The sequence below is a fragment of the Drosophila rhopaloa genome, unplaced genomic scaffold (genome assembly GCF_018152115.1).
Source record: "Drosophila rhopaloa isolate 14029-0021.01 unplaced genomic scaffold, ASM1815211v1 contig_3, whole genome shotgun sequence".
NCBI lineage: Eukaryota > Metazoa > Arthropoda > Insecta > Diptera > Drosophilidae > Drosophila > Drosophila rhopaloa.
In genome coordinates, this window is record NW_025335123.1 from 24,266,672 (window position 1) to 24,280,096 (window position 13,425).

The window sequence follows — 13,425 nt, forward strand, 5'->3', positions numbered from 1 at the left end:
TTCAAAGTGGCATACTTCAAAATGATCGTGGTTTGATTCCCTAAAAATCTGTGTTTTCAGTTTATTTTTTTTTTTTTGGGTCGATTATTCGTCATTTTTATGATGTTACCCCTTTCCAAATTTTCAAAAAATGGGTTTGCTGAAAAGGGTCCAAAAACTGCACTTCTACTCTCATAACTTTTCTTACAGACACCCGATTTCAAAGTGGCATACTTCAAAATGATCGTGGTTTGATTCCCTAAAAATCTGTGTTTTCAGTTTAATTTTTTTTTTTTGGGTCGATTATTCGTCATTTTTATGATGTTACCCCTTTCCAAATTTTCAAAAAATGGGTTTGCTGAAAAGGGTCCAAAAACTGCACTTCTACTCTCATAACTTTTCTTACAGACACCCGATTTCAAAGTGGCATACTTCAAAATGATCGGGGTTTGATTCCCTAAAAATCTGTGTTTTCAGTTTATTTTTTTTTTTTTTTGGGTCGATTATTCGTCATTTTTATGATGTTACCCCTTTCCAAATTTTCAAAAAATGAGTTTGCTGAAAAGGGTCTAAAAACTGCACATCTAAGCCTATAACTTTTCTTACAGACACCCGATTTCAATGTGGCATACTTCAAAATGATCGTGGTTTGATTCCCTAAAAATCTGTGTTTTCAGTTTATTTTTTTTTTTTTGCGTCGAATATTCGTCGTTTTTATGATGTTACCCCTTTCCAAATTTTAAAAAATGGGTTTGCTGAAAATGGTCCAAAAACTGCACTTCTACTCTCATAACTTTTCTTACAGACACCCGATTTCAAAGTGGCATACTTCAAAATGATCGTGGTTTGATTCCCTAAAAATCTGTGTTTTTAGTTAAATTTTTTTTTTTGGGTCGAATATTCGTCGTTTTTATGATGTTACCCCTTTCCAAATTTTCAAAAAAATGGGTTTGCTGAAAAGGGTCCAAAAACTGCACTTCTACTCTCATAACTTTTCTTACAGACACCCGATTTCAAAGTGGCATACTTCAAAATGATCGCGGTTTGATTCCCTAAAAAACTGTGTTTTTAGTTTAATTTTTTTTTTTTGGTCGATTATTCGTCATTTTCATGATGTTACCCCTTTCCAAATTTTCAAAAAATGGCTTTGCAGAAAGTGTCCCAAATCTGCCAAAGTTTTCTTTATTTCTTGTTTAATAATAACTTAAAAAGTAATAAGAAACATGAAAAAAAGGAATTTAAAAATTCATTGGTAAAGTATGTTTTTATAAATCCTTTGTGGCGCCGCTTTTGTTTTAACACCAGCTATTTCGATCCGCTCTTTTAAGCATTTTTTATGTGGCTCCCAACTGAGCTCGCATTTCACGCCTTCCTGCGACCTTCTGCAATCAATTAAGTCTTTGATTAATAAGCATAAAACTTTTGATTTGCTACGCTTTTAATTGAATTCAGTGGGGTGTTTTTTGGTTGGGGAAGTTCACTGTTAAATACCCTGTTTATTATTTGATTTTAATTCGCTTTTCACTGTAGCAAAACGAAAGACTTAGGCGACGAACTTTATTTTTAAACAGAGCCATGACTAAAAAGCTTGAGATGACTTTGTTGGGCCTGTCCTTCCTTTTTTTTTTAGCACAGCGGTGGTTCAGTTTAAACTAGAAACGAGATGGCGCCTTCAATTAAGATCAAAAACTCAGCCAGTCGCTGATGAAGCTGCAAAACGGCGGCCGATGATTATTTTTTCTTTTTGGCCAGCGTAATTATGAAACCGCAGGATATTCAAATTGAAAATGCAAATCCCAAAATCCCCAACCGAAAACTCATGCGAAACGGAAGCCACAAATGGCAGCGTGAAATTAAAGGGCGTCTAACGTGAAATTAGCATCTCGTTTGGTTCAGCGGATTTATGGCATTTGAATAAGTCAAATTATAGGGCCCCACCGACTTTTATCTCAATATTTGTTTTAGCCGAAAACGAAGGAGGGAAATTTCTATAATTTGCATGGACTGCTGCTGCGGTTTGGCTTTATTTTTTGGCTATGTAAATCATGCGGCCTTAACCGCAAATTAGCCACACGTACGATACTCTCGCTTCTCGTTTCTCGTTAAGCCGACTGCCTTAATGTCGACCAATAAATATCAGACAGTCTGGCGTGTTAATAGAGCAAGTGTTGTTTTGCTCACTTTTGGCGTTAAGTGTTTCACACAGGAGGCTTTTTCCTCGTATGTGCATCCATGTCCGTCCGTAATCACTAAGTAAATAAATGTTGCCTGCTCCTTATTCCTCTGTTTGTTTTTCGAAAGTTGGACAAAATGCCACGCCCCCGAAACTGGGGCATAAATCATCGCCTGGATGTGGGGTGATGTGAATAATCGCAGCTGCACGGTAAAAAAAAAACAAATATAATGTTCATGTTCCTCTTCGTTTTGATGTTCGGATATTATCAAAAATAATTGAACTTCACAACTTTTTCACATCTAGCTTTTCTTCCTCAGATCGAAAAAATAAAGTTTGAAAAAATTAATAACAAGCCCTAATAGAGCATCTTTCTCCATTTCAAAGCTTATGTTTCAATACAATTTTCTTTATTTTATATCAAATTGGTATTATTTAACAACAATCCTTGACATATTTAATCTAAATTTCTGATCAAAAATGGTGTGTCAAATTATCAGATTAATCAGCATACCATAAGAATTGTATTTTTCTGCGTGCTTTGATTTCTTCAAGCCGCAAGATCCCGGAGTGTAAAGACACACTTGTAATTATGTGCAAAATCCTTACAGTTTTCAGGGCCTTCAAAAAATGGGTATTTGCATGCAAAGAAAAGATTGGAAACGCGTTCGTCTCACTATTTTGTTCAGCCCCAAAAGTATGCAAGCTTTTATAAGTAAAATAATAGAATCCTGAAAATCATCTGAACAAAATCTTAAATTTTTTTACTGCCTAAAAGTATGCACCAATAAATATTTTTAAGTCAGACGACAAAAGCATTTCGTTAATATTGTTGTTTTGTATTACACAAAAGAAACACCTGAATACCCATAAATAAAATCGAAGTAAAAAAAGAATTATCATTAACAAATAAAATTAAGAAAGTTTTTGAGATCCTGCATACTTACCTTTCACTTTTCATTTCTTCCCATAAGTTCAAAAGAGACACACTACTAATGTTTACACAAACAAATTGTTTTATTTCTTGCTTAAAATACAAAACTAGGTGAAATTCTTGATTTGCCACTGGGGAATACATCGTGTTTTTTTTATATAATAATTTTTTACCGCTGTTGCCCTGTGTTGATGGTTTGTCCTTCATGAGTGTGTTTTTTTTTTGAGTGTCTTTAAATATTCTATCCAACAAGCGAGTGAGTGAGAAGATACCCGTGTACCACTGGTGGGTTAACATTAACCCTGATGCTGGTGGTGCCACCATCCAGATTGGCGGGCATTCACATAGGTCTTGAGGCCATCCTGTGGCCCGGCTTGACCGGGTTGATGGGTGGGAAACAGATGGGGACCGCTGGTCTCGTAATTGATGCCATTGTGCTGGTTGAAAATGTACGCCTTGGGCACCTCAACTCCGGCGGGGCCCACTGTGTTGGTGGAAACACTGATGCTGGAGACCACATTCCCCGGATTGGCGGGCAAATAAGTGCGACTTGGCGGCGGCGGCGAGGAAACCCAGCTCGTCTGTGGTTTTTGCGGCAGAACAGGACGATATTGCTTGGTATACAATGGCGGACCAATGGGCAATGCGGCCTGTTTGGGTATGGACACCGTATTCGGTGGTCCATAGGCATTGTTCCTCAAATCGCACACCGTATTCTCAATTAACGTGGCCAAGGGAGCGGTGTAAATCCGGAAATTGGTATCTGCATAGTCCAGATCGGAGAGCAGGAACACGGGCATCCGATCCGACAGAACCCAGACATTCTTGTTCTCATCAATCTTCACATCGGCCGGGAACACCAAGCCCACATCATCGCGATCCACGATGCCGTGGAATTGCGGAGTGTAGGGCATCGATGAGTGCCAGCAGCCCACTGCATTCTGATCGATCAGATTGAACAGCTCCACACCATCGTCGCTCATCACCCGCGAAGTGGTGTGGGCATTCGGACCACGTTCATCCAGGGCCACGAAGTCGTGGTAGCTATCCTCCGTCCTGGTCTCGTCCCTCAGAATCCTGGTGGAGACGGCAAACTGGCGATGGCTGGCCAACGGACTGAAGTACAGGGTGCGATAGCCATCCGATCGAATCGGCGACAGGGACATTCCGAAGATGCCCTCCTCGCCCCATTGGAAGTTGATCCCGGCCACATTGAAATCGCCCCTCAAGGGATCCGGGAAGAAGTACGAGTGGGCCGAGAATCTCCAGGACTTGTTCAGTTCCCAGGAGTAGGCAATCAAGCCATAGCCCAATTCATCCGCAAAGTAGGCATACGCATCATCGCAGTTCTTGCCAATATCCACCGCAATATTGGCTATAAACGTGTTCGGATTGGTGTCCACACCCGGAAGTTCGTACCTCCGGATCCGCGTGTCCGTGGTCAAGTCGAAGACATTCACGGCATACGGACAGGGATTGGTGGTCGTATTGCCAATGCCCACGGTGCCGGTGTCCAGAACCCACAGACGTCCGCACTCGTCCACTTTGATGCGATACGCGGTGGTGATGCTGTTGGCGCAATCTCCGGCCGTATTCGAACGCCAATCCGGATACGGAATCAGTTCCGGCGAGCCCGTCAAACTGCGATCCATGTTTATGTATGTCAGAGTGGCGGGAATTCCTGCAAAAAAAAGAGAAGATCAGGGATTGTAAAATTTGCAGAAATTCGATTGTATAGCTAATAGACCATCAGTCGATTCAATGTGTATTTACTGTGTAAGGAATTATATTAACTATTAACCCAAACTATCAATGTTAAAAAGCAAATACACAACGGAATATTTGTATATTATTTTCTTGTACTGAAAAAGTTACTTCTTAAATTTCTCGCATGTCCTTTGACTCAATTTATATAATTTTTCTATAATTTATATTTATTATGTGCTGCTGACATAACTAATTTTTATGTTTATTATTTCTGATGTGTTTAAATTGCCCAGTTAGGTCTTTGTTACCATTTCGTTATTATTTCACAATAAAAAAAAAAAAAGTTACTTAAATTTTATTAATCAGCTTGCAAAATCCCCTGTCCGCAAGATAATTAAGTTAAAATGATAATGTATTCAATTATCCATATTTCTTTCCTAAAAACAGCCAATAAAAGTCTTTAAACTCGGCGTCTTGAGAATGTTAAAGAAATCATAAAGGTGTTGGCGGCCATAAATTAAGTGCACAACTTCGTCATAATTTTCGACACACGGAACTGGAAATAAAAAATCATTACGCTGCGCTAACGACACTTTTAATTTCTGGAATTGTACAATTTCTGGAAGTTCTTCGTTTGGTGGGGCTCCACCGCTCAAATAAACTTGAGTCATATGAATTGGCTCATGTTTGTGGCACTGTTGCAGTTGCGTGCAATTTCCGATGTCATTAGCGGGAAAACTGAAGCAACTCGCTCTGACATCATCATCAATATATATGCGATGTATTAGTGATAAATATACAAGATATATATGATATATATGTAGGACTAGCGCCATCGGCAGTGTCTCGAGTGATTTCCGCTCCAGTTGCTTCTCTTCTATATCTCTTGGTTAATTGCACTGCCAACCATTTCTGGTTTCTGCTTTTCCTTTAGCCTTTTATTTATTCAATTAGTGGGCAAGCGACATTGCCACGCCCCCTTGTGGACTATTACCCGCCCCATTCGATCCGCCCATTTATCAGCAATTAAGCGATATAGCTGACAGCGATTTTTCCGCCCCATCAACTCCTTTTATTCGTGTGTTAACAAATTAAGTTGTAGGATTTGGATAGTGAAAAATTGGGTAAAGTTAAGGAAATTTTTTCTTTTAATTTATAAAAAACATTTTTAGCCTAACTTATACATTTTAATAGAATAATGACATACTTCAAATTAACCATATTTATTTATTTCTAATTAACCTTTATTTAAGCCCATATAATCTTTGATATCCTAACATCTCACTTTGGTTTTATTTAGAAAATTTAACAATAAAATAAATAAACATTTTTTAACCTCAAGGAATTTAGCTTAGTTTAAAACATTTAAGCAGCAGATTTAAACGGACAATATGTAAATTAATTTTATTTATTTATTTCATCCACTGAATATTTGGAATCCCAAACATTTTGTTCTTGTTTTTTGTTGGCCTGCAACTTTGTATGCTTGATTTGTAAATCAGATTTCAAGTCTCCGCCCTCTGAAAGTTGCGATCTCATTTGCGATTGAGATAAAGCTGCGTCTTGGATTGGGCCACACATATCGAGTGGCTAATGCGTCCACTCGGTGGCTCAGTGGCTCAAGTGGCTCAGTGGCTCAAGTGGCTAAATGGCCGGTGGTTGGTGGTTCAATAGCTGGTGGCCAAATGGATCTGTATGAAACACGAGCTGTTGAGTCGTTATCCGGCCAATTATTGCTGGCAGTTCTCGGTTTTAGCTTCGGTCTTTCGATCGCATTCTCATTTCAGTTTTAATTTACGATTTCTCAGACTCCATTTCAATTTGTAATCCTGTCGCACAGTTCATTACTTATGTGGGAACACACAATGTACGAGAAAAACTGAATGCAATATCTGTCTGTTTATTTTGTGATCGAAACTGATTTACACAATGCTTCAGCGAGGCTATTATCTAATGGATTCGGATTTGCATTGCCCGCCCAAATAGGACCCATTAATCAATACTCATAAACTGCCACCGCCGATTTACTCTGACTAATTGATTTGCTTCGATGGCCACTGAAGCGTGCCTCAAAATATTCCACTTTGCCACAACTTTCACGTACTTTTGTTTGCTTTAATTCGGTCTTTACTTTTTGCCGATTCGGCCTTCTGGGTTTTTATTTCTTTGAGATAGGCATTCGAAATTATAGACCACAAGGTTGGGTCGGAGTCTCAGGATATACGTTTAAAAAACTCATAACTAATATTTTATTTTGTTATTTAATATTTTACAATATTAAAAAATTGACAAATTCCAAACGAACAGTTAACGTTCTTTTGAAATTTTGTATCTTTTCAAACCCACAGTGCAAATACACTTATTAGTGTCTTTTTTTTTGTGAAATATTAGTTTCGGTCATTTTGCAAACTCTCCAAACAAAAAAAACCTTTGCTAATTTGTGTGTGAAATAGCCTGTAAGCCGCAAAACAATGACTTTATATTTAGACTTTGTGCAACTCTCACTTCGATTCAACTAAAAGCTAATCATTGGTTGAGGGCATAATGCCATAATAAGTTATTGTTGTGATTGGATTTCCATTTCCATTTTTGTGTAGCGACCCTGAAGAAGCCTTCACAATTCGGATGGTCATATAATACCATACCATACTTTATACCTTATAATGCCAATGCCGCGCTATTGGCTTCGATTTTACAACGGTTAATTGTTTAAAGCTTTCAAATGTAAATGCAGCACGCAAGTATCAAACAGCAAACAAAAGACTGCCCAAAATTTTTGTCACTTTTCTGTAATTATTCGTTACAATTCTATTGCAGCCGGAAGTGGAGAATCGCTTTAGTCTTAAGCATATATTTTTTTTAGTTTTTGAAATTATTAAAATATTCAAATCTAAGCCAAAATTTAGCCACTTTGAAAATTCATTATGGTTTGATTTAGCAGTATCTAAACTTTATCCAGATTTAAATATTATCCCTAAAAAAATTCTGCACTTATCAATTACTTTTTAGAAAAGTAGAAATATAAGCATCTCTGCACTGGTTAAGATATCAAAGTAAAATACATTTGTTTATAAAGCCTTTTAAATTTCCCAACTTGCGAACTAATTTGCACTTGTTTTACAACCCAAATTGGTACTTTACTGACCAATATCAATAATATTAAAACTATGCCAAAATTTACCCACTTTGAAAATGAATTAATTAATTCAGCAGTATCTAAACTTTATCCAGATTTAAATTATATATCAAGTTCTTTTTAGAAAAGAAGAAAAAAAGGCATCTCTGCACTGGTTAAGCTATCAAAGTAAGATACATTTGTTTATAAAGCCTTTTAAATCTCCCAACTTGCGTACTAATTTGCACTTGTTTTGCCACCCAAATTGGTCACTAAAACCATGTTCGAACTGTCAACCGTTAGCAATTCCACAAATGCTCGGATTCCACGCCCAATTCGTAAGTGCTAATGATGCCCAAAAGGAGGTGGACTGGCTTGCAATCTGCATGCAATGGGAGATGGCCATAAGGAGATGGGATCCCTAACTCACCATCTCGCCAGCGGGGAACGGTGACGAACAGCCGGTTGCCAAAGTGCTCCACTCCGACGGGAAGACCATTCTGGGGGATGTAGTCGCCACTGGCCAGAGCCTGCTCCTTCAGTCGGGCATTCGGGAAGGCGAAGTCCAGTTGGTTCCAGCTGTACCGCTCCTGCAGCTTGTAGGCCGCCCAGAGGGGAGACGCCCACAAGGTGAGCAGCGTCACCAGGATCAATCCCTTATCCTGCAACATGGCACTGAACACACCAAAACACTTAAGCCAAAATGGGTTGGCAAACAATAAAAAAAAAATAAAATAGAGTCTGGTGTTCTTTGGGTTCTACTCGGGGGTAGAAGTATTGGTAGTAGTCTGGGTCTCGAAGATATTGTTTTAATCCTCTTCTGTGGACCGTGGCGCGCTTACGACTGTTGGCCATAATATGTCGGCCACGTTTTATATGAGTTTTTTTTCTCCGAAGACGAAGACAGGCCAATGGAAACGACAACGACAACGAAAACGAAGGCACCAACTTCGGATTACTCGAGCTTTTCGGTGGTGCTCGGTGGTTTTCAGTGGTTCGGCTATGTGGTACTCCACATGTTTCCCATGGATCGGCTCACTTTGAGCATTTTTGTGCGTGGCTTTTGTCTTCCATGATTGATTTTCACGCATGTTTATAGATTTAAGTATAGCGAACCCCTGAATTCGCTGAATCAACCAACACCTTTCGCTGGGCTTGCCATTTTCATACCCTTTTGAAAGGGAATCGCTAAACTTTCTGCATTAATCGGCATTTAAGATTGATTTATTTGCAACTAAATTAGAAACTAGAAACATAAGAATAATGACTAAATTTACTAAAGAAAACGTAGCATTTTTGGTTAAAACAAAATAATTGTTAAGGCCTAAGAGCATTAAATAAGTTATAAATTAAAAATTTAATAAGTTCCATTAAAAACTGAAAGCCGTCTAATGTGGTATAACAACTTGGTCTTTATTTATTTAAATTGAAATGGTTTTCTATAACGTTAATTGAATTGCACTTACTTATAACATAAGTAAATATATATTTATGAGAATATAAGTATGCCAGATACTAAAAGTTTAATGTAAATTGAATACGAATATATAGGGTATTCAAACAGGTATTTCCTAAACAGCTTTTCATACGAATTACTTGAGCTGGTTTCAATTGAATTGCTTAAGCTTGGGCTTTGATTGGGCAGTATCGATGATTCACAATTCACCGAGGGTCAAACATTTGGTTTTCGCTAATTATGGGCAGGTGATTTTTAGCAAATGAGCATATACATATGTATATCTCCGACTTCGGAGTTACATAAGGAATCCGAAATTGAGGAAGTGCGTTTGGTAAATCCACCAGACACCACCAGTCTGTAGTTTGCAATGTTGTGGTCCCTGTGGACCACCTGGATTTTTAGGGGCGCCCTAAGTGGGTAATGCTCTAATGGCCATCGCCGCAAGCGAATATGCAAAGTCTTTAAAATTCGGACCGAAGGCGTTCGCATAATAACTCGTTTGCTCCAAATGCACCGGGTCAGCAAATAAGAAAAATAGCTACGAAAAAGTAATAATGTGAATCAACTAGCCACACGCATGGTCCAAACTGAAACTAGTACTAAAGTGCTGATGAAGTACTTTGCATAAAACTTCAATCGCACAATCTACACTTGGCGTGCGAAAAAACCTTTCAAATAATCTTAAAAAATTAATGAAATGTTATTTGATGGTAAAAACTTCAGTACTTTATTTGGAGTTATTAAACAATAGTTTAAGAATATTTTTGGGGGATCATCTGCAAGTAATGTCAAAAAGTTAGGCTTTCCATATGCGAAAATATTAAAGAGCAATAAAAAAGGTAACAACAGCTGAAGGAATATTTCCAAAGGAACTTAAACCTTTTAAGAATTAAAAAAAATGTGTTTGTGTATTATTAATTAGCATTGCTGTAGGAACAAGTAATTTAAGGAATATTTTAGTAAGAATCCTCTAAATCCTACATTTTATTTTTGGCAATTCTTTTCACTGCTCTTGCGATGCATAATGTGTAGAATGTTGTTGTTTAGCCAGGCTACTTGGCCGCATTCTTACAATTGGCTCACCCACAGAAAAATAAATAAACATGCGGCAGACGGAAAAATATGCTTCACATATTTGCGGCTAATGCTGCCTGAATTTATTGCGATCGGCTTGACCATAAAAAGGCACGCTTAAAATGACCAGTGCGTTTTTATTAATTAATTGTGTGTGTTGCATAACGAAACCGTGTATCCAATGAAATGGCAATTAATGATGCGATCGGCAGCAGCCGTTGAACCTCTTATTTAAATCGAATTGACTCGTTTTCTCAGCAGTTTGTCGTGTGGGATGCGGTGTTTGTTTTGCCTTTGTTTTGGTTTGTTTTGGGTTACATTTTCAGTTTTTGTAAGTTTTCGCAGTTTTCAACGCTGCAGCGATGATTTATACGCTCTTTTCCCAATAATTGAAACGAGTTTCTTGCACCAGCGTACGAAGCAAAACAACATTAACAAGCAGCGCGCGCTAAGTGGCCAAAAAAAAAAAGTTAAGCGAAACGAAAATAGAAAAAATAAAAATGAAGAAAAATCGGATCTCTTTGGCATAATTGCCAACACTTATGCAACTTTGCTGGCAAACATTAGACGTTATTTACACACAGGATAAGTTTGAGTTGGGCGGAAAATAAAACCAATGCCGAATGACATTGCCCGGCCAGTGTTTCATGTTTTGTTTTCCTTTTTTCCCACTTATGGCAGCCTGCACTTTTCTCCCGCCAGTTTGCCAGTTTGGATTTTCATCTCGCATCGGCAAATGGAAAATGGTAAATGGAAAACCTGTTGCTTAACTGCTCTAACCTTAGCCACACAGCATTTTCCGTTCGGTCTCCGCTCAATGCTGTCCAGCGTTTTCAAGTTCAATGTCCATGGCCCTGACCGCCGGATCCCCTCCTTTTCCATCGGATTTATTTTGTCTTGGCCAAAATCGGACAGGCCGCAGTGATTTCCTGCTCACAGGGAACCATAGCAAATGTCCCGGTTTGACATGCACTGCGCTAAAATCGTTTCCTAAATAACTTAATATTTACAGATCCATTATTGACTGATTATAAATATCGCTATGGCTTTGAGTCTAGTAATATTTTGTAATCTATGAAGTAGTTTGTTTATTTAATCAAATAACACACAAAAAACAATGTTGAACTTTTTCACATATTATTTATTATCAAATCTGTTGTTAAAAACACTGAGGCTCTCTTTCAATTAAAAATAGTCAAGTTTTTCTTAAGTTGTAAACTGAGAACATATATTACTTTAGATTATTCCAAAAAAATGTTGTATAAAGACCACTGCTAAATAATTTATTTGAAATGTACAATATGTGTATTATTTGTATACTAAATGTTTAAACAAAAAACTCATTTGCATTATTTAATGGACAATATAAAAAAATGTTAATGCTTCAACGGGGAATTCTCCTAATCTATCCAAAGGAGGAAAATTAGATCTGTCCTTTTGTAAACTAAAGCTCCGAAAATGACATCTCAAAATGGAATAATTAGATGCCAGTAAAGGCTATGTATGTGCACTGCGTTAAACTGGGCGGATAAATGAACAGAGGTTGCCGTAATTTGATTTCTGTGAAAACTTGCACGAAACATTGCCTCAGGCATAATTTGCCTGCAATTGCGGTGCACTTGTCTCGTGCAATCAGCGGTCGAAAAAGCTTTAGCAGTGTAAATGCTTAGGAAGTGCACTATTCAGCGGTGTGCACTCACAATTTATGAGCTATTTATCTTAAGCCATCGCCGGCGGTTCCGTTTCTTATGGGTCTTTAAGCCACACAATATGGTAATCGGGGGATAATCAATTAATAAACGCCCGATCTCGTCAAGGCAAGCAATTTCATTGGTGACAGTCGGGAAAATATAAGTGTAAGCAAATGAGTTTGGATATATTTTGGATTAACATATCCAGTTGATCCAGTTGGGCAGTCCAAACATGTATAAACCATTATGCGTGACTTTCAATCCTCATAAAGAAGCACTTACTGAATCTAGGTTTACTGGCTTAACTAACATTTGATTTAGAGTGTTGAAAAGGCAAACGGGAATATGGGCCTTAAAAGTAAATACTTCCTGAATTAAGGATAATTGACCATTAAATAAATCAAAATGCTTATTTGAGGATTGTGAAATAGCTAATTTTGATAGCCTAAAAATTCAAATTTAAGTGTTGTTCAGCTAATCAAAAAGCTGAAAAGTATCAGGTGGAAACTTTAATTATATATACTTTCTAATCTCATTAAATAGTTATACTTCCCTAACTCAATACAAACACTTTACTAATTAAACTTTGTTTATTAATCGAATTTTAATATGATAATGTAAAACAATCCATTTTAAATTAAATGCAAACATAGTAACAATTGCGGAAAACTAGAACCACCATGGAGGAGGTGGTCGCACATAGTCTCCCACATTGAGATAATCCTGTTGAACGTCGGCGGGCAAAGTTTCATCCGATTCCGCATTTCCAATTAGAGATTCATCCGACTCCCGATTGACATCCTTATCATCCGAAGACTCAGCATTAATGAAGGAACTCATTATTGTGAGGATCAGCACCAGACCCAGGATAATTTGATGGAACAGCTTCATGCTTGAAATAACTTTCGGTTTAAGAGTAGAGAAAGTTATTCACTTCTGCTTTTTATAGTCTAATTTCCCAAAATCGGAACTAGAACCCAAGTGTTTTGCTGTGTGTTTTCCTGCCGGCATTGTTTGCCTTTTCACATAAAAAAAAACAAAAAACTAGGCTATATTTGCTTTTATATTTTTTTAGCACGAGAAATTGAGGTGGTCAGGGTTGGTTTTTTATCTCCCCATGTTTATCTGCTACTGAAATTGAGATGTGCGTGTTGTGTGTGTTTTTTTTCTTGTTTTGCCGGACTTACGTTTATTGATTTCCTGGTGAAATGCGGTTTTTTTTTGTTGTTACTGTCACTGTCGTTTTTGCTGCCAATTAACTTGGCTAAAGAGTTGCAATGCTGCAATGTTGCA

The 13,425-nt window shown here is 37.7% G+C and overlaps 2 protein-coding genes across 2 annotated transcripts; both read right to left on the reverse strand.

Moving 5' to 3' along the window:
• Positions 1-3,225: 3,225 nt before the first annotated feature.
• Positions 3,226-8,736, reverse strand: LOC108046861 (protein yellow). The gene is made up of 2 exons (XM_017126783.2): positions 8,339-8,736; positions 3,226-4,767 (listed from the first exon to the last, which is right to left on the reverse strand). Exons 1-2 carry the CDS (start codon positions 8,577-8,579, stop codon positions 3,383-3,385), a joined length of 1,626 nt encoding a protein of 541 aa, XP_016982272.1. The 5' UTR covers positions 8,580-8,736; the 3' UTR covers positions 3,226-3,382.
• Positions 8,737-12,801: 4,065 nt separating this feature from the next.
• On the reverse strand, positions 12,802-13,023 carry LOC108046925. Its single transcript, XM_017126893.1, has one exon. The coding sequence runs from the start codon at positions 13,021-13,023 to the stop codon at positions 12,802-12,804; it is 222 nt and encodes a 73-aa protein (XP_016982382.1).
• Positions 13,024-13,425: the final 402 nt, after the last annotated feature.